The sequence below is a fragment of the Malaclemys terrapin genome, chromosome 16 (assembly GCF_027887155.1).
Source record: "Malaclemys terrapin pileata isolate rMalTer1 chromosome 16, rMalTer1.hap1, whole genome shotgun sequence".
NCBI lineage: Eukaryota > Metazoa > Chordata > Testudines > Emydidae > Malaclemys > Malaclemys terrapin.
Window position 1 is genome coordinate 30,228,888 of NC_071520.1, and position 18,746 is coordinate 30,247,633.

Below are 18,746 nucleotides of genomic sequence, written 5' to 3' on the forward strand. Positions count from 1 at the left end.
CCTGGCCCTGGGCAAGTGTCCCTGCAGGGCCTAGGCAAGTGTTTGCTCAGGAGGGAGGCTGGCGGTTGCCTGTGCGGGGCCCTGCCTGCTTCGGCCAGCTCGTGTGCCCAGTCCTGCGAGCCCCCCTGGGCCGAGCGGGGAGGGCCCCAGTGCTCGGAGGCGTCGAAGGGTGCAGTGGGGCACAGGCACCCAGCTGAGGTCGCGGGGTGGCCAGGCGCAGAGTGCTGCCGCTCCCGTGGCTGAGCCGAGGGGGCCCCCTGTGAGTCGCCTTCGGGGTCCCCCCTTCCCACTGGGGCTGCCAGAGACATCCAGCCTCCCCCTCTCTGCCCAGCCAGCCGGCCTCAACCCTGCGCCAGGGGACCCGCTATGGGAGGGCAGGTCATTCTCCAGCGATGCGTCAGTTCTAGGCCCCTGCTGATGTGGGGGAGGGGTCCATTTTGGGGTGGTCTGTCGGACACGGAGTGAGACCCCAGAGCCCATCTCCCAGATCAGCAATCAGTGGGCAGACAAGGACGCTTCCTGGCACCCACACCTGGGAGCTGGGCCGAGGGGCAGGCAGGTCTGGCTCATTACCAAGCCCCCCATTGGGGCATCCCCCTCACTGGAGGTGACTTCTCCACCCGCGCTTCCAGCTGGGGCCCCCCACCACCTAAGGACATGGCCTTTCCCGTGCGCAGGGCCAGACAGCACTCCCCACTCACCGAAGTAGAAGTACCCGCCCTCGTCCTTGGGCTGGAAGAAGCGGCCGCGTGCCTGGGCGTGCACGTCCGCCCCCTTCTCCACCAGCAGCTCCACGTAGTGCTTGCAGCGACGCTCAATGGCGATGTGCAACGCCGTCTGGCCTGGAACCACACGCAGGCCCGTCAGTGCCCTGAGCGCCCACCCCCAGCCCTCCACGCCCCGGCCGAGCCGGCGTCACGCTCCCGACGCACTGCAGGGAGGGCAGGCTGGGGGGGGGTGAACGTTGCTCTGCCCCAGCCGCGGCTCAGCTCCCAGCAGCCCTCCCAGCGCTGGCCGTGGCCTGGAATCCCACCCCCGTCCCGGGTCACGGCTCAGCCCCCACCTCGGTAGTAGACGTCTCGGAAGGGCGAGTTGATGAACTCCCGCATGTTGCCCGTCTGCTCCGCGATGGCCAGCAGCAGGGGGATGGTGTCGTTTTTGCCCCCGCTCAGATTCAGCAGCGCTTTGGGCAGGCAGGTCTTCCCCGTGGAGGGCTCTGCAGGGGAGTGGAGGGGCTGTGAGAGAGGGAGCGAGGCAGGCGGGCACAGCCTGAAGCTCAGAGCGGGCACGTGCCCACCTCCAGGGGTTCCACCTTCACCCTCTGCTGTCCCAGCCACAAGCCCCCAGGTGTGCAAGGCCCAGGAACACCTGCGTTCAGAAGCGTTTCTTGTCACATGGGGGCCTCAAACCTGCTTGGCTGGAAGAGAAGCTAGTTCCCCACAAGGGCAGCCGGGTCTTCAGGGGAACCCACCAGCCCCGATGCACTCACACAGGCATGGGCAGTGGCTGCACAGCCAGGCTCAGCCAAGCTGTGTATGCACAATTGAAGGTGCAAGCCCAATTCACCGTCACTACACGCTCCGCCATGCTGACTGCCCATGAAGTGCCCAGCCCAACGGACTCTGCTGTGTCCCTAGAGTCTGCAGCAAGGGCACAGGGCCTGTGCAGCACAGCCACTGGCTTCCCCTCTTCTCCCCTGTCCTGAGCTGGTATGTTCGGCTCCCCCGCCCTGGCAGGAAGCCCCAGACCCAGGCCGTGCTGACGCTGCCCGTTTCGCAGCTCACCTCGAAACTCCTCGTCGGTCAGGCGCTTCTTGTGGGTCAGCAGGAAGGGGAGGAGCCCGTCCAGGCCGGCGGTTGAACCCCGGGACACGATGTCGAAGAGGATGGGCCGGTTAAACACCTTGAGGACTGGAGGCGGGTTGGGGGCCGGGGCCTTCGGGCTGTGGGTCTGCTTCCTGGAAAAGGGGCACCGGTTCTACAAACAGGCTCTCAGAGCGCGCAGCTCCTCCGGCCACCAGCGCCGGCCTGATGCCTACAGGGCCAGTGCATGAGCCAGACACGGCCACTGACACTCCCGTTACTACAGCCTGCGCCAGGTGCCTGGGTGGGGCATCTGGTCTCCTGGCCCTTGACTTCTCCTCTGCCCCACAGCATTGCAGTTACCCAGGTGCACAAGAGGCAGTATGACTCAGTGGACAGGATACTGGACTGGGAGTCAAGACAGGGGGACTGAACTCTACCACTGACTCTCGTGGACAAGGTGCTTCCCTGCTCCGTGCCTCAGTTTCCCCATCTGTAAAATGCAGGCAGTAATACTTGGTCGCCTGTGTAAAGTGTTTCATTTCCTGTGGAAGGAAACCCAGCCGCATTCACACTAGGGAACATAACTCAAGCTCTCCGCATTACACCACTGATTCCGGCATAGCTGGGTGTTTCTATTAAACTGAACCGCAGTGCAATAGTTAACGATGCTGACATGTCAGCTGGTGTCATTAGGCTTCAGAATTAACACAGCCCATGGAGAGGTAAGGGCCGATTCATAGATTCATAGATTATAGGACTGGAAGGGACCTCGAGAGGTCATCGAGTCCAGTCCCCTGCCCGCATGGCAGGACCAAATACTGTCTAGACCATCCCTGATAGACATTTATCTAACCTACTCTTAAATATCTCCAGAGATGGAGATTCCACAACCTCCCTAGGCAATTTGTTCCAGTGTTTAACCACCCTGACCGTTAGGAACTTTTTCCTAATGTCCAACCTAGATCTCCCTTGCTGCAGTTTAAACCCATTGTTTCTGGTTCTATCCTTAGAGGCTAAGGTGAACAAGTTCTCTCCCTCCTCCTTATGACACCCTATTAGATACCTGAAAACTGCTATCATGTCCCCTCTCAGTCTTCTCTTTTCCAAACTAAACAAACCCAATTCTTTCAGCCTTCCTTCATAGGTCATGTTCTCAAGACCTTTAATCATTCTTGTTGCTCTTCTTTGGACCCTTTCCAATTTCTCCACATCTTTTTTAAAATGCGGCGCCCAGAACTGGACACAATACTCCAGCTGAGGCCTAACCAGAGCAGAGTAGAGCGGAAGAATGACTTCTCGTGTCTTGCTCACAACACACCTGTTAATACATCCCAGAATCATGTTTGCTTTTTTTGCAACAGCATCACACTGTTGACTCAAAATTTGCTTGTGGTCCACTATAACCCCTAGATCCCTTTCTGCCGTACTCCTTCCTAGACATTCCCACCTCTCCTGGGCGTTGTTTCTGTTTCAGAGAGGCAGCGCTGTGCCAGGGCACATTAGAAATGAGGCTAGACATTTACTTTTAAAATATGAAGTTAAATCAAAGCTTAAGCTTTCCAGAACCTGACAGCAACAGGTCTGGTACAGCTACCGCCATGGATGGGCTCAACCCTGCCCTCATGCCTGGCCCTGCAGGCCTGCCCCTCACTTCACAGGGCCCAGGGCCATCAGCACTTGAATTTCCGAATGGCTCCCTGCTTTGGAGGCCACTTGCCCCTCAGGGGACCCTGCGTGCTCTGAGAGAGGCCAGCCGACAGCTGCTCGGCAAGGACTTTGCATCACAGAGGATGCAAAGAGCGAGCCTGGGCGCTGGTGCATGCAATTATCTCCCAAGACACAACTATACACGCAGCCCCTGTCCAGCTCCACGCTGCTGCTGTCAGCAAATCCCAAATCCTCCCCTTCACTCCAGGAGCTGCCCGAGAATCCCAGCCCCAAGAGGGGTCTGCAAATAAAGGGATCGTGTCTGCGAAGGAAGACGTAACTCTAGCTGGCCGCGCACACCGAAATCCCAGGCAGACAGTGCAATTGTAGCCGTGCCGGCCCCAGGAGATTAGAGAGACCGGGTGGGCAAGGCGATACCTTGTATTGGACCCAACCCCTGAGGAGGAGAGCTTGTTGGGCCAATGCAAGATAGCTCCTCACCCACCCTGGTGCTATTTGAAATCCCCTGGCAAACAAGGACTAGGTGAACGTGACCCCGAACGCTACCTGAACCCACTCCTGCTTAGAGGCTGCAGCCAAACGGGTTTAGCAATGCAGCTGTCACAGCAGCCTGCTGCCCCCGAGCCCAGAGGGCACCAGAGAGACACAGTCCTGGGGGGAGAATTCACACCTCACGCTGGGAAGGCAGCCCCGTAGCCAGGTGGTTAGTGCTCCGTGTGGCCTCGCGGGAGACCAGGGCTCGGTTCCAGGGCCAGTGAGAGCTACAGTGGCAGCAGGCTGATGGCCAGAGAGGGGTGGGGTGATGGACTAGGTCCTGTCCCAGAGCTAGAAAGTGTAATAAGACTGCAGCGCCCTCCTCTGGTTACACTAGGACCAGCACCAATGGGCCTCGGGATGCAGATCTGCCCCAGCGCAGTGAGCTTGCAGGAACATGTGGCCTCTTCCGAGTGCCGTCCGCCCCAGGGGCTTTGCAAACCTTAATGCCCTTAGCCCGGGAGACAGGCGAGCATCATTTCGCAAAGGGATAAACGGGCTCAGGGACGGGGTGGGGGTGACGTGGGCCAACTCCCTTGCGGAAGGCTGGGGATGGCTAAACGCCACTCTCCAGAGGATACGGGCCCTCCGGCCAGTCCTGTGGACGCAAGCCGGGCTGGTTTGGGCACCTCTGTTGTCTCCGCTAATTACATCTACACAAACCGGTTTCAGCTAAGCCCCAGGCCTAGCCGGAACAAGGCCTTCTCCCTCGAGTCAGCCACTTACAGAACAAGGCATCATTAAAGGAATTTCTACCTCACCCGGCAAGGAGCGACCCAGGACCTCTGTGCAATGCAATGAGCTTGCCCACCCCGGGGGGTCCGCAGGGCTGGATCGGCCCAGGCAGTGCTGCCGGCACAAGAACCCAACCAAACAGCTAACCCGGCCTGGCTGGGTTCTAGCCTCAGAAACCTGAGCAGCAGTTGCTTGCACTTCCTGGTAGGTTACAAGCAAACAACTCAGCTATTGGGGAGGGACCATTCGGGTGGCATAAGGGGCCAGAAAGAAGAGTGACGGGGGGATATGTGGGAAGGGAAAGTGTGGCTAAACGCCAGGAGAACCTCCTAGCAGGGAGATCACCAGATTGTTGCTATCAATGAAAACCTTGGCGTGGCGCTTTACAAACAAATCCGCCCCCCCGCTCCCAGCCCCAAAGAGCTTCCCACAGGAACGAGGGGAAGTGTCCTCCCCTGCAAGGCTGCTCCAAGCTCTGGGGATGAGTCCTGGCCCAGCACCCAGGTTGCAAAGCTCAGACCATCTTCAGGGACAGCGGGGGAGTGGCAGCTAGACTTCGTCCACAGACCCCACTCAGGCCAGATCCGACCGGAGAACGTCCACAAGCTTTTGGTCCTGCCCCCATGGAAGTCAGAGGCCACGCTCTAGGGGGCAGGATGGGGCCTTCAGACCTGCCGGTCCGATTTCACTTGTAGCTAATGTCCCTGCAGTGCAGGTGGGATGCAGACAGTCAATACAGGCCAGGGCCTTCTCCCCAGCTCAGTGGCGTGGTGCCACACCGTGCCCGTGGGGGCGACATGAACGCACACTCCCCTCCGAGCGCTGGTCTCTGCCGCGGCCCCCCAGCCCCTTGGGAATGGAAGTGATTCAGGCAGGTGGGGGAGGGGGAGACCCCCAGCACCATCTAAGGCAGGTGACTGTGTCACGGGGTCATCCAGGCGTACGCTCCTATCCTAGAGCAACGGCCCTAAATGCTTCTCCGCGCACATGTGGCTGCTGTGGGGCTCGGGACCTTGGCTGCTACGGACGGTCTGGGATCCCCCCCACCCAACACATATACAGGAACCAGGGCGGGGGAGAGAAGCAGGAGACAATTTGTTCTCAGCATCGGGAAGAGCGGCATCTGCCTCTGTGCGCTGTACAGCACCATGCACAATGACAGCTCTCCAGCCAGTGCCTGCTAAACCAGCTGGGAGCGTCTCTTCCCCTCTGATCCCCGCCCTCCCCTCCCCCGCTTCCCTGCTTCCCTTGTTCTCTGGCCTGGGCAATGCCCCCCAACTCCTAGCCCCTTTCACCCTAGGATCTGCGGGGGGAGTGTTGTCATCCCCTTACTACAGACCATGTGGGGACAGTGAGACCCAGAGGTGTGGGTTTGGCCCCAGGCCACAGAAGGGTGCAGTGGAGAAGACAGAAGGAAGGGATTCTGACAAACAGCCTGAGCATGGGGGGACACTGCCTCCCAGAGCGGGCACCGGAACCCTGGGTCCTGCCCCCCAGCCCCTGGGTCCCTGTCAGTCCTCAGCACCTGAGGTCTCCTGGGTGGCCATCGCCCCGGGAAGCACAGTGGAGTGTGGACTCCAGCAGGCTGTCATGCTGTCTGAACGACCCCGGGGAGCGGAGCCGGAGTCTCTCCAGCCCATGGCTTGGCCAGCCCCACAGCGTGGGGAGTTTCCCCAGGACAGACCGGTGCATTGTGCCCTGCTGCCTGTTCTGGGGCGGGCTGGGCCTCCATGTCCCCCGGGAGCATTTCCTGGCCCAGCCTGGCAGGGAGGGGGTAGGGGGGACTCCTGAAAAGCCCATTCATGCCGGAGCCGGCTTGCCACTCCCCGCGAGGAAAGCCAGAGTGAGACGGCCCAGCACAGAGCTCTCTTTCAGGGGAGCGCGTGAGAGGGGAATTGGCAGCCAGCAGCCCTGACGCGTGCCAGTACCTCCCAGGCCAGGCTGTCTGCACCGCCCTCCAACGCGGCTCGCTCAGGGGGACAGTTCCACGCAGCCCTGCTCCCGCTGACCTCCCCCTCCGCCCCGCTGCTCGCTCGCAGCCCCCAGATCGAGCTCAACCTCCCGCCGGCCTGCGCCAGGGTTCGAGGTCCGTTCCAGACCGCGGCTCCAGCCCATTTTGGTCTCAGCACTGGGGTTCCATCCCCCAGTATCAGGGCTCATCTCATCCTTACTTCAGGGACAGCTCAGGCAGGTCCAGCGCCCCTAACACCAGCCTGGAGCGCCAGGAGCATCGCCCAGCTAGGGAGGGAACGCTTCATGGGTCTCAGCAGCTCCCGCAGGCTGACAGAGGCAGTGCACTGATGGGCACCCAAGGGCATCCCAGCTACTCCTCCTGCTTGGGACACAGGGGAGGGGAAATCCCCCTGGCTCTGATCGTCCCTTGGGCTTCTGGAGCTTCCCAGTCCTGCTTCAACAGCCTTACTGCCTCTTGGGCGGTCTGCACAGCTCACTGTTACCTTCTGCCCCTGGCAGCCCCTTCGCTCTGCGGCCTGCCCCGCCTGCATTTCTCTCGGGTGGCAGAGGTTTGCTCGGGACCAGGTCGGAGGGGCCTGGCTATTGTCCAGCTCCCAGCAAGGGGCCTTTAACCCCAGTGCCCCTCTGCTTTGTAAGTGACCATGGAAAACGTTCGATCAGACACAAGCAGGTGGTGTTAAGTGGGCACATTCAACACAAGCGCTGCAGAGCCTGCTACAACATGCAGCTGCCCGGTGCTAGACGTACTCATTACTTTTACTAGCTGACACCTGTGAGAAATGACCAGGTTGGCCGAAATGCCCTTGCTGAGCGCTGGGACTGTGGCATCAAACGTAGCGACCCCATCCTGCCTCTCCATGTCCCCCCCTCTTAGTGCGTTTGCTTCCTGCAGTCCTAGCAGCTCAGATAAATAGTTTTCACTGCAAACATCTCAAAGAAGGTTCAATCCACAGCGAACAGTTCCAAATATTTGCTATAAAAATGTGGATTTTTTTAAAAAGTAGCATTAAAATAAAAGAAATGTGGCTCGGTAGGGCACCTGAGCACGGAAAATAGTAGAAACAGGAGCACAAAGATCTCTCCAGCACTTCTTGAACAGCAACAAAACATCAGGGGCAAAAAGGCTCACAAACTCTGTGACGTTTTCTGGATTGGCCCAGAGAGACGCTGGGTTGTGAGGCTGGGAAAGGCAAATGCCCCAAGCTAGAGCCGGCTGATATTTTTCAGAACTTTGAGTAAGTGTTGCATTTGGAAATTCCGAAATTTGAAAAATAAATGGGAAAATTTTGGATAAAATTTGCTCAAAAAATGCCCCCTTTTTCCAGACACCTCTAGAGCAAGTAAAACCATTTGAAATTAAAACAGCAATTCACAATTCCGCCCTCCTTCCCTCCTTTTCCCAGCCAGCTCTACTCTGACCCTGGCTGGCATCTCGTGGCTGGATGCCCCGCAGAGCCTTTGGCATGGAAAGGCAGCAGCGTAAGCAGACATGCTGCCCGTAGGGGACGGGGGTGCCATACTCACTCCCCTATCTTCTTGCGCCGGCGCTTGTTCTCGTTGGGGTGCTGGCGGTATGTGCCGTAATCGAAAAGCGAGTCCATGGGGGCTTTCTTGGGCCCTGGGACGACAGAGGACTCGTAGATGGTGGACTCCAGCAGGTCCTTGGGGTTGGGCACGCCCTTTTTGAAGGCCCCGTGGAATTTCATACGCAGGTTTTGCTGCTTGCTGTCCCCTGAGCCGGGGGGGAGCCGGGCCGCCTCAGCGGGGCAGGGGCCATCCTCATTCTCAAACAGGTTGGCCAGAGACGAGAGGGGGAAAGCGTCGTTCTGAGGGGAGCCCTCTTCGCCTTGGGCCTCGCCGGCCTCCCCGACGTGGAGCCGGGGGGAGTCGTCCGAGTCCGCCATGCCGCCCGCTTTGGAAGGGCCCCAATCCCTCCCTGTGTGCCTGGAAGAGAAGGGGTGGGTGAGAGTGTGAGAAATGACATGGGGGGGTGGGAAGGGGCATGTGTGTGCAGGGTGAGAGAGACGCCCTACGCAACAAACCTTCCCAGCCAGAGACGCACAAAGCCAGGCCGCCCCTGCTCAGCGCCACCCGCTGCGGGGGCAGGAATCCTGGGCCCCCAGCTCTGGGGCACAGCTTGGGCCGAAGCCCCAGAGCGCCCCGAAGAGCAGCAGCCCGGTGGGGGATCGCTGCCGAGCCTCCCTGTGTCAGGGAAAGGAAGGGGCAAGGCCGGAGTGGGGACCATCCATGTGCCCGGGCAGAAAGCCAGCAAGTGGATTTGGGATCCCACTACGCTGCAAGAGAAGGGGGAATTGCCCTGCAGGTAGGAGCACCCCGGAACTAGCCAGCACAGGTAACAATAGGAGCACAAAGATGGCAGCGCGGGCTAGTGGCCCCAGTACAAGCCAGCCACAGAACCCATGGGCTGCCTGCCTGCGCTGAAGCCCTTGCCACCAGTTCTACTCTGCTGTTGTTACCTGTGCTAGCTAGAGTAATGCTAACACAGGTACGCTCACCCCCCTTTGCAGTGTAGACACCACTTACATGGGCCCAAAGAGGAACGAGATCTCCCAGGGGGTGGGGGTGGACCAAATCGACTCAACCCTCCTAAAACAGAATAACCCAGTGAGCAGCACGCGTCAGATCGCAGGGCCCCCGCTCCCCTCACACCTGTGTCTGCTGGGATCTTGCAACAGCTGCCTGGGTCTCGCTGGCGAGGGATCGTTCCTAGCCAGTTCCCAGTTCTCACCCTTTGTGCGCCTAGTCGGGTCGGGGGACTCCCTGCACCGGGGTCCTGTCCCTCCCTGCTCAGGGAGATCACAAACTCCCCGCGTCTCACTTCTCCCAGTAAACGTGCTTCCCCTGCACTCGGAGCCAGGGCCCCTGGGATGCAGGGCGGGATGGGCAGGCAGCTAGCGAGTCCGTGCCGTGGTGGTGGCTGCGCCAGCCGGGTCCCTCATATCTGCAGATGTGTGTGGGATCCAATCAGCTGCGGGCTTCGTGTTTCAAAGAGCTGCTGTAATGACAGAGGGCGAGCCCTGCCACAGCCCTGCCTTGCCCAGATGTGGTTTTGTTGGGCACAGCCCAGTGCAGGGGAGAGAACAGGCTCTTCTTTCTCCAGCCCTATAAATACCAACCAGCCACCCCAAACCCCCTCCAATAAACACCAAGGGCCTGGCTAAAAGCAACACAAGGCAGTGGATCCGGGGCAGCAGGCGAGAGCCAGACGCTGCCACCCTGGCCGAGCAGGCTGGCACAGTGCCATTCGCAGGACCCCACAGAGTGGACTCAGCAGAGGGCAGGCATGAGTGTGAACGCTAAGGGCCCGATTCTAGTCTCATGCTGGTTTCACACCCGTGCTGCTCCGCTGACTTCAACGGCGACATTCCCAGTTTTCCCAGGTGTAGGCAAGGGGGGGGACCAGGCTTCCCGGGCCCAATTCTTGGTCACCCTGCCCCTCCTGCGTGCAGCCAGTTACACCAGAGCAGAGCTGGGTGAGATGCTGCCCCCTAGTGTTTCACGCTCACACTGCACAGGTGACACAACTGAGGGGCAACGGGGAATCTGTTTCAATCAGACCCTGAGATGGAGGCTTGCAATGGGATGGGGGAGGGGATCCAAATGAGGGCTCCGTGGCAGGGGAGGGACCTGAGTGTGGATTGTCCTGCAGCTGGAATTCAAATCCATGTCCCTGATTTATTTTGGTGCACAGGAAAATTTGCAAAAGAAATAACCAGCAGGCAGCAAGTTCTAAGCCACAGCCAGCTCTGGGAGCCAAGGTCGGTGTCTGTGCTGTTGCTGACAGGCCCAGCAGCTCTGGGAGGACAGAAAAAGCTGCCTGGGAACATGTCATTTCGACTTGGTTGTAGCTTTGTATAACAAGCCCTAATGTGGGGCTTTGCTCTCCGGGCCTCAGACTGGAACGTTTGCTGGATAACATGCTTCTAATTATGTAGCATGTCATTACTAGAGAGCCAGCAGGTTTCAATGGCACAGCAATCCTGCTGCCGTGTCATCGGAAATTCAGCACTCTGGTGTCTGGAATGAGCCCAGCCCTGAGCGACGGAGGCATCCCCGCTCCCTGCCGGGCTGGGGCAGCACGCGCGCCCCGTGTGGCATGGGGAGATGGTGCCGGGATGGGGAGGAAGGAAAGGAATGAAACAGCAAGGAGAACGGAGCCGGAGAGTCACCACCCTGGAGCGCCATTTGTCCTGTCTTACGCAGCTTCATCCACGCCAGGCTCAGAGTCTCCTCTTCACTCTGAAGGTCCTGCCCAGCTCCATACCCACCCCCGTCTCCTGCTCCTCTCTCCGGGGTCAGCCAGGCCATTCTCCTAGCCACCCCTCATGGCCCCTTCCACACCACCCCGTTCATCTCCCGCTCGAGGGAGGTCCTGACTCCAAGGAGCAACCCAGCCTTGGCATCTGCCTTGGTGGGGCTCATCCATATTGTGCGGCCTCCTCTCTGGGCGGTTAGTCTGTCGCTCCGCTGGGACCTTGGCCTTTGCAGGCACCCCTGGGTAGGCGTGAAGTGCTGAGCAGGCCTTCTGGAGCTGGAGAAACCTGGCTTGTAGAGAGGGGCTTTTCATTCCTATGGGAGCGCTTTACAAAGGGGGGGTGTCATTATCCCCTTTATACAGATGGGAAACTGAGGCCCAGAGAGGGGATGTGCCCAGTCCAAGGTCACCTAGGGAGCCAAGATTAGCACCCAGGTGTCCTGGCTCCCAGTCCAGTGTCCAGCCTCTGTTCCCTGCATCCCACCCTCTCACCCAGAGACAACATGGACAGAACCACTCTGGATTGCAAAGCAGGGGCAAACGAGCCAAGCCCAGAGTGTTGGGGGAGTCCCGAGTAGTTTGCTGCCCCACTCTTCCCCTTCCGGTGCTACCTCTGCTCTTCCTATGCTGGAAGGGCGGGCGAGAGGTGTGCCAAACCCCGCGGGAAAGGCTCAGGGTCCCCCAGCTGACCGAGAAATATGGGGTCTCCAGCCCACCTCTGCAGAGCCAAGCGCTTGGAAGAAGGGCTGATCCCCCAACCTCCGGAGGGTCTCTCAGCACTTCCGAGCGCTTGCTGGAGCATTGCAGGCATTCGGCGCTTTACACACGTGGATGAACAATGTGATTTAACACCGCTACGCCCCCGGAGCCTGGTCACAACTATTCCGATGGGGAACCAATGCCCAAGGTCACCCGTCCCCACAGGGTCAGAAATAGAAGCCAGAGCTCCCAGCCCTTGAGCTGGCCTCTGAATGACTGTCTCTGGCTGCCCTTCGTCTCCTTCCCTGCTCACCCACACAGAGGTGTCTTTGTCCCATCTTCAGATCTGGTTTCCTTTTGCTGACATTTCCCCAGGTTTATCACCATGGTGACTCAGCCCTCCCAGTGATGGCGCCAGGACCGTTACACCAGATTCTCCTCCGAGCCGCATTTACATAGCCTCTTTCGGGAGGTTTCCCACTGGTGCAGCTCCAGTGGTGGTACCAAGGAGTAGGGGGCACTAGAGCAGCCAGGGCACAGGTGATCACCCGTGATTTATCTGCAGGTCAGCTAGACCTGCTCTGAGCAGAGTCAAACATCACAGATACGGACATACCAATGCGTCCGCCCTCGTCCACACCAGTGCGATGATGGGAGAGTCCAGTTTAGACACTGCCTAAGAGGGCAGATCTCCAGCGTCCTCTGAAGAAGAAGAAGAAGAATACATAGCTCTTATCTAGTGCTTCTCATCCATAGAGCTCAAAGAACTTTAGAAAGGCGGTCACTATCATTAGCCCTACTTTGCAGGTTGAGAAACTGAGACACGGAGAGGGGCAGCAATTTACCCCAGTGGCAGAACCAGGACTAGAACCCAACTGTCCCAATCCACTGTTCTCGCCACTGGACCACGCTGCTTCCCCAACACAAGAATACAAGACAGAGGCCACTGCACAGTGCCTCCCTCCTGGCTGGAAAGGCAGCAGTCAGCACAGACTCGGTAAAGTCCCAGGAGCTTCTGTCATCAGGCTAATCACTCCCTGGTTCCCTTCCGTTTAGCAGCACCACACAAACGTCCTGCCTGACAAATTCCACACCCCTTTGCTAACATTGCTCACTCACAGCATTAACCCTTTGGTGAACCCTCTGCAGACTTAGTGGTATTCAGGCTATTGACCATGGGGCAGCGTTTCGAAGGAACCAGTGGGTGCTAGGCACCCAGCTCTCCCTGACATTTACTGGAGGGGCCTAACTTCCCGAGGCTCCTTTGACAATTCCAACCAAAGCATCGATGGTGTTGTACAAAAAGTACAAAACCCCGACGGGCAAAGCCCAAAGAGCCCTCACCTCTTCAGACAAAGGGCAGCCCAGGGCAAAGCCAATAACCATGGGCGCTGCCAGCCACCAGTCAAAGGGACTCATTCTCCAGCCCCGCAACAACCCTGGGTAAGAGGCAATAAAGCAGCCCTCGGGGTCTAGGCAGAGCTGCTCCGGGAGGGAGTCCTCCTGCTAAGAGCTGCCCCGCCCTGGCCAAGTGTAACCACCATGCAGAGACATAGGGCAGAAAGCAATAGCCCAAGTGCTCAGGATCTAGGTCATGTCAGCCTTTCAATATGAATAGCTACAGACACAGGCTCCCGCCAGCGCTCCGCTGGCAGCAGCCTGGAAATTACCAGCACTCCAAGGGTTAATTTCAACACACAGTAAAATTCCAGGGCAGATTTTACAGCTGTATGCTCCAGGCAGCCTAATCTCCTGAGCACCCCTCCAGCAGCCTGGATCCTCCCTGTTCCACAGGCCGAGGGACGATTCCACTCCCCAGGGCTGTCCAGCCTCCGATCCTGGAAACAAGGACAACCACCTCCCCTAGTTTTTAAGGAGAGAATCCTGACCCATCAGCCCCAGGCCAGTAGTTCCCTGCCCCACTCCTTAAAGGAGCCCACAGCTGGGGGCTCCCTGGATAGCCAGGCAGTTGTGCCATTGTTCTCAGTGTCTTTCATCCTCTCTGGCTGTTTAAAGGGGATCTGAGAACTGTGGGGAAGGGATCCGGAGAAGTTCCTCTGGCCCCGCTCGCTGCATGCAGCCCGCACACTGGGCAGCTGGGATATACCTATACTTACCTCATAGAGCTGGAAGGGACCCTGAGAGGTCATGGAGCCCAGCCCCCTGCCTTCACTAGCAGGACCAAGAACTGATTTCGCCCCAGATCCCTAAGTGGCCCCCTTTAAGATTGAACTCACAACCCTGGGTTTAAGCAGGCCAATGCTCAAACCACTGAGCTATCCCTCCTGGAAGGCTTGGAGTTCCCATGACCCTCCCTGGAAGGTCTGGCTTTCAGAAGGACGTGATCGGTGCTGCCAACTCTCACGGTTTCCTCCCCAGTTACAGGATTCTGGCTGAGGCGGCCAGAGCTCCCCCTCAAGGTTTTGGGTAGGAGGAGGAGGAGACTGGAAAGTGTTTTGGACAGAACCTGGCACAATGGGACCCTGATCTCAGGGCACAGAACCGATGTCAAGGGCAGAACTGACAGGAGAACTTACGTGGCAGGGGAGAACTTGATGCATGGAGGGAACTGATGTGAGGGCTGGGGGGCAGAATGACTAACTGGGATGGAGGATGGGTGCGATGAGGGCACAGAACTCATGACTGACAATGCTGGGTTTGGGGAGAAGCTGAAAGCTCCACGCCGTCAGGCGGCAGTGACAGCTCCTGCAGCGGGGCCAGAACCACCGTACGCTGGGCGAGCTGGTAGCACGGATTGGCACACACAGCTGCAGAGAGGTGGTTCAATAATCACAATCCCCAGGATTTCGGGGCTAATCTCATGATTTCTGGGCTGGACTCGCACAGGGTGAATCTTTAGGGTTGGCAGTAATGTGCTTTGCAGAGGGGGCAGAGCGTGTTATCCCTGATCTCGAAGTGCACCATGGCAGCAGAAGTTCCCGCTCCCCTCCAGGGAGGAGAGAGGGTGGCGTGTACGGAGGGAAACAGACTAAACTTCTAGCGGCACCCGCAGCACAGACTAAACACAATGATCTGCCTCCTGGTCACATAGTCACTCGGCCTGGCAGGTGGTGAGGGCTGGTACAGGAGGGTTCATGGCTGGGCTTAGGGAAAAAACCTGCCAAGACAGAAGTGTCCAGGCCTGCCAAGGATTGTGCCGAACCCCGCGGATGGGTCTTGGTACATCTCAAAAGGAGACCACCGAGAACAGGTCCCACCAGCTGATCAAATAACTGCCAGTGCTCTGCACCCACAGATGGCTCCTCATGCATGCTACAAAGGCAGGTCTGCATCCTCTTCTCCACTGTACGGAGAGCAGAGGCATCTCAGACAGTCCATGGCAGAGGTGAGGCCGGAGCCCAGGTCTCCCGAGTCCCAATCCCAAGCCCTAGCCATTGGCCCACGCTGCCCTCCCATTCTTGCCACTAACCCTGATTACAAAGAGACACTAAAACCACCCCAGGAAAGTGCCTTAAATACCCTGGGAGAGGAGTACCAGTGAACGAGGAGCCTGTCGTGTTGGGAGCCCGGTGACACAGGTAGCGAGACGGCAGAGACTGGATCCATTGTCCCCATCCTGCTTTTGGTTAATGGAGCAGGGGGAGGAGGGTGTTGGGGGGCAGTGCTCTGGAGGGGAGGGGTGGCCGTGAGAAGCTGTTTGTCTTTATGGCCCGTTCCTGCTCCCGGGAGGTTTCCCATGGATATACTTGAGAGAAGGCTCAAGCCCTCGGTGGGCAGGGTCCCTGCAGGCTGCCACATGCGGGCTGTGTTTCCAGCGAGCCCGCCCACCACATTAGCCTCCCCCTCCCTGGGGCACCTGGAAGAGCCTTTCACACCTTTACGTGGGATAGATCCTAGTTTAAAGCACTGGCTGAGTGTTAGCTGGGAACGAGCCCTCCCCACCATCCCAGGGCAGGATGGCATTTGGGGGCGTGGGGGGGACTCTATGTCCTTCAGCTCTTTTGCTCATTTTCAGCTCCTCAGAGCCTGGCCTGACTGGAAGAGGCAGGCAGATCCCCGGCTCCAGACACCCAGCCACGAACCCTTGGTTTTATGAACCATGGCGCTGGACGTTTGCAAGCCAATAGCTCTCCAGTCTGTCGGGAGCTTGTGAAAGTCTCATGTGCTCCCATGAATGGCTGCTTACCCTCTGTCCACCCGTTTGGGTGCCAGGGGCATGCAGCCCGAGGGATGCCACCCAACCCAACATCCCTGGGATCTTCCCAGCACGGTCAAGGCGATCCCAGACCCCACGAGCCGCGTGGGTGGGACCCCAGCTACTAACAGAGTCTAAGTGACACTTTGCAGCCCGAACCCCGAAGCGCTTTCATCACTACGTGGCCGACACACGTCCTGATGCCGGACCCAGCGGAGCCACGCCCACGACACGCCAACACAGCGATGCTCAGATGGAGGAGTAAGAGCCGCACACGGTTCGCTGATGTTGCAGCGCGTGATATTAAAACACGGGGTGATTTAATTATTAACCAACCTAAGCTATTAGCCAATCCGGATGCTTTTAAAAATTAACCAATTAAGTTATTAACTTATTTACTGTGAGAATAATATATAGATATAAACTAAATATTTGCCCCGTCATGCTGTGTAACTATGAATCTACAGCACTATAGTAAATGAAACAATGAATTCCCGTGAGCGTGGCTCTTTTGGGTAATGCTGATCCCTTACTTGGCCCCTGAACCCCCGAGGTCTGAGTATCGCTGCCCCAGCACAATGTCATGCAACGTGAACCCGCCGCCGCCCCCGATCGAGTGACTCCGTCGCTGCATGTCTCAGCCCTTCCGAAACGCCCTGGGCACAGGAAGGAGATAGTGATCTGGGCGCTGCGTGCCCGGGCAGCAACCTCAGCGCTCACGACTCAGCGTGAGGTTTAACAAACCGGCTCCAGCTGCACTGACCCCACATTGCCTTTCTCGGGTTCCTCTTTCTTCTCACACACAGGGGGGGGGGGGGATGCCCAGGCAGCCTTTGCTTTACAGTCCTTTGTTATTTAATCATGCCGGTTGTATCTTGCCCCCCACACCAGAGGGGTATCCATGTCCCATTAACATAGCTGCACCCACCCTGGGGGAGAACAGATCACATTGTTATGTACACCCCGGGGTCGGGGACACACAGGCCTCTCCAGCACTGAAAGTCAGGAAACTTTCCACACGGAAGCTGGTGCAATGGGAGAAGCTGGTGCAATGGGAGAAATTGGTGCAACGGGAGAAGCTGGTGCAACGGGATGCCGTAGGGGCTAGGTCCTTCCATGGAAATGACCTTCCCAGAAGCAGCAGAGCAGAGGCAGTAGGGTGACCAGACAGCAAGTGTGAAAAATCGGGACAGAGAGTGGGGGGGTAATAGGAGCCAATATAAGAAAAAGACCCCAAAATCGGGACTATCCCTATAAAATCGGGACATCTGGTCACCCTAAGAGGCAGGCACGAGACTGAAGATTCCTCTGTGGCTGGGCCGTGCCTGGCCAGAGTCGCACAGGAGCGGCAGGTGGCGCAATTAAAAAAAAAACATCCACATGGGGCACGTCCCATTGCTGCACCAGCGTCGGCTTCCAGTGAGTGATGTCCCCTGGCCCGCTAGCCAGCAGCGCTGGCTGTGTGTGCCAGGCGCGGGGCACTCTGCTGGGTGATACTCAGGGCAGCAAGTGCTATGGCCAGTGAGAAGCCCTTGGAGGGCCAGGCTCTTACTAAACACGATTGTGAAGAAAACCAAGGGAGTGGATGGGGTAACAGGACAGGGGCTCCACACCCACGACCACGCACAGGACCTGGCTGGTGCTCGGTTGGGAGTGCTGTTGTAGGAGGATGAGTGCTGCTGGCTTTGGGGTGAAATGCAGTGGACGTCTCAGAGAGGGGATGGGTCTGACAGCTAAAGGATCGGGAGAAGGAAGGGGGACTAGAAGTAGGGAGAGGAGCATGCAGCCAGGCCGGCGTGCGTGAGGCAGACAGAAGGCACCATGCTGGTAGAAAGGCAGGAGTTCATTACAAACAATCAGGGATTTCAAAGAGTGTTCAGAGTCCAGCTTAGAGCTGGGTTAAAGTCACTCCAAGGGCCCAGCCCCTAACTGACACAGGCCGACAGCGGGCGGGCAAAGCTACTCTGCCAAAGAGAGAGCGAAGGCTGGCAGCCGAAAATCTGCCAGGGGAGTCTCACCCGGAGACCCATCTCCCTGCCCAAGACCAAGCAGAACCCGGAATGTCGATTCCACGCAGTCAAATCCACCGGGCGCACTGACGTCAACCCCATCAGAATTGGCAGAAAGCTCCAGTCAGTTTGGCATGGACTGGCACAAGCATCTAAACCCAGTGATAGCTCAGGCAGACAGCACGGGGCAGCGTTTCTGTTCAGTACGGGGACGAGAAAGCTTTTATTGTATATTTTATTGATTAAAGTGTGTTAGGTCCGGAAAGCCTTGGGCAGGAGGCACCTTAGAAATCTTTATTACTATGACAAGTGGTTTCTCTCTCTTCTACACATGAACCTCCTGACTTGGAAGGAGCCGATCCCACAGAGCGAAGTCCCGATCAGGCCGGAGAGCTTCTGATTCCACTTCTGCATCCCAGCCCTGCATCCCGTCCCGCCTCGAGGGAGCCAAGGCAGGCTGGAAACAGACCAGGAGTGCCCCTCTGTGCACCAGGTGTGTGGAGGAGACCGCAGGGCACGGTTTGTTGCGTCCCACGTTGCTGTTAATGTGCTGCTCGCCCCAGCCACGCTGATGACAGCGGCAGGAGGACAGACATGAGAGCAGAACGACAGGCAGCTCCAATCTGGTCATTTCTGTCTCTGGCCCTTTTCTTGGCTTCCTTGTGTAGTAACATGGGAGGAGATTCAGTGACAAACAGGGTATTTACAGGGACTGGGTGGATCTGCAGATTGTGACTATACGTTTGCTTTGGTCATTCACAGCCCCTTGCCAGAGCGATATACTAATAGATCTCTTGGCTTTCCCCTGTCCCACAAACTCAGGAGTGTTCCCCTGGACTTGACGTTCTGGGTCATATAAGGAGGGGATCCAGACCAGAGCTGAGTGCAGA

General features: G+C 58.0%; 1 protein-coding gene across 1 annotated transcript in view; it reads right to left on the bottom strand.

The window, feature by feature from the left end:
- The window catches only part of TRPV4 (transient receptor potential cation channel subfamily V member 4), a 42,245-nt gene that overhangs the window by 15,799 nt on the left and 7,700 nt on the right, over positions 1–18,746 (bottom strand). The window contains exons 2-5 of the mRNA XM_054007016.1: positions 8,241–8,660; positions 1,785–1,957; positions 1,064–1,216; positions 702–842 (exon numbers count right to left, since the gene is read on the bottom strand). Coding sequence (XP_053862991.1) covers positions 702–842; positions 1,064–1,216; positions 1,785–1,957; positions 8,241–8,620 — 847 coding nt within the window. The 5' untranslated portion in view covers positions 8,621–8,660. The remainder of the gene's footprint in view (positions 1–701; positions 843–1,063; positions 1,217–1,784; positions 1,958–8,240; positions 8,661–18,746) is intronic.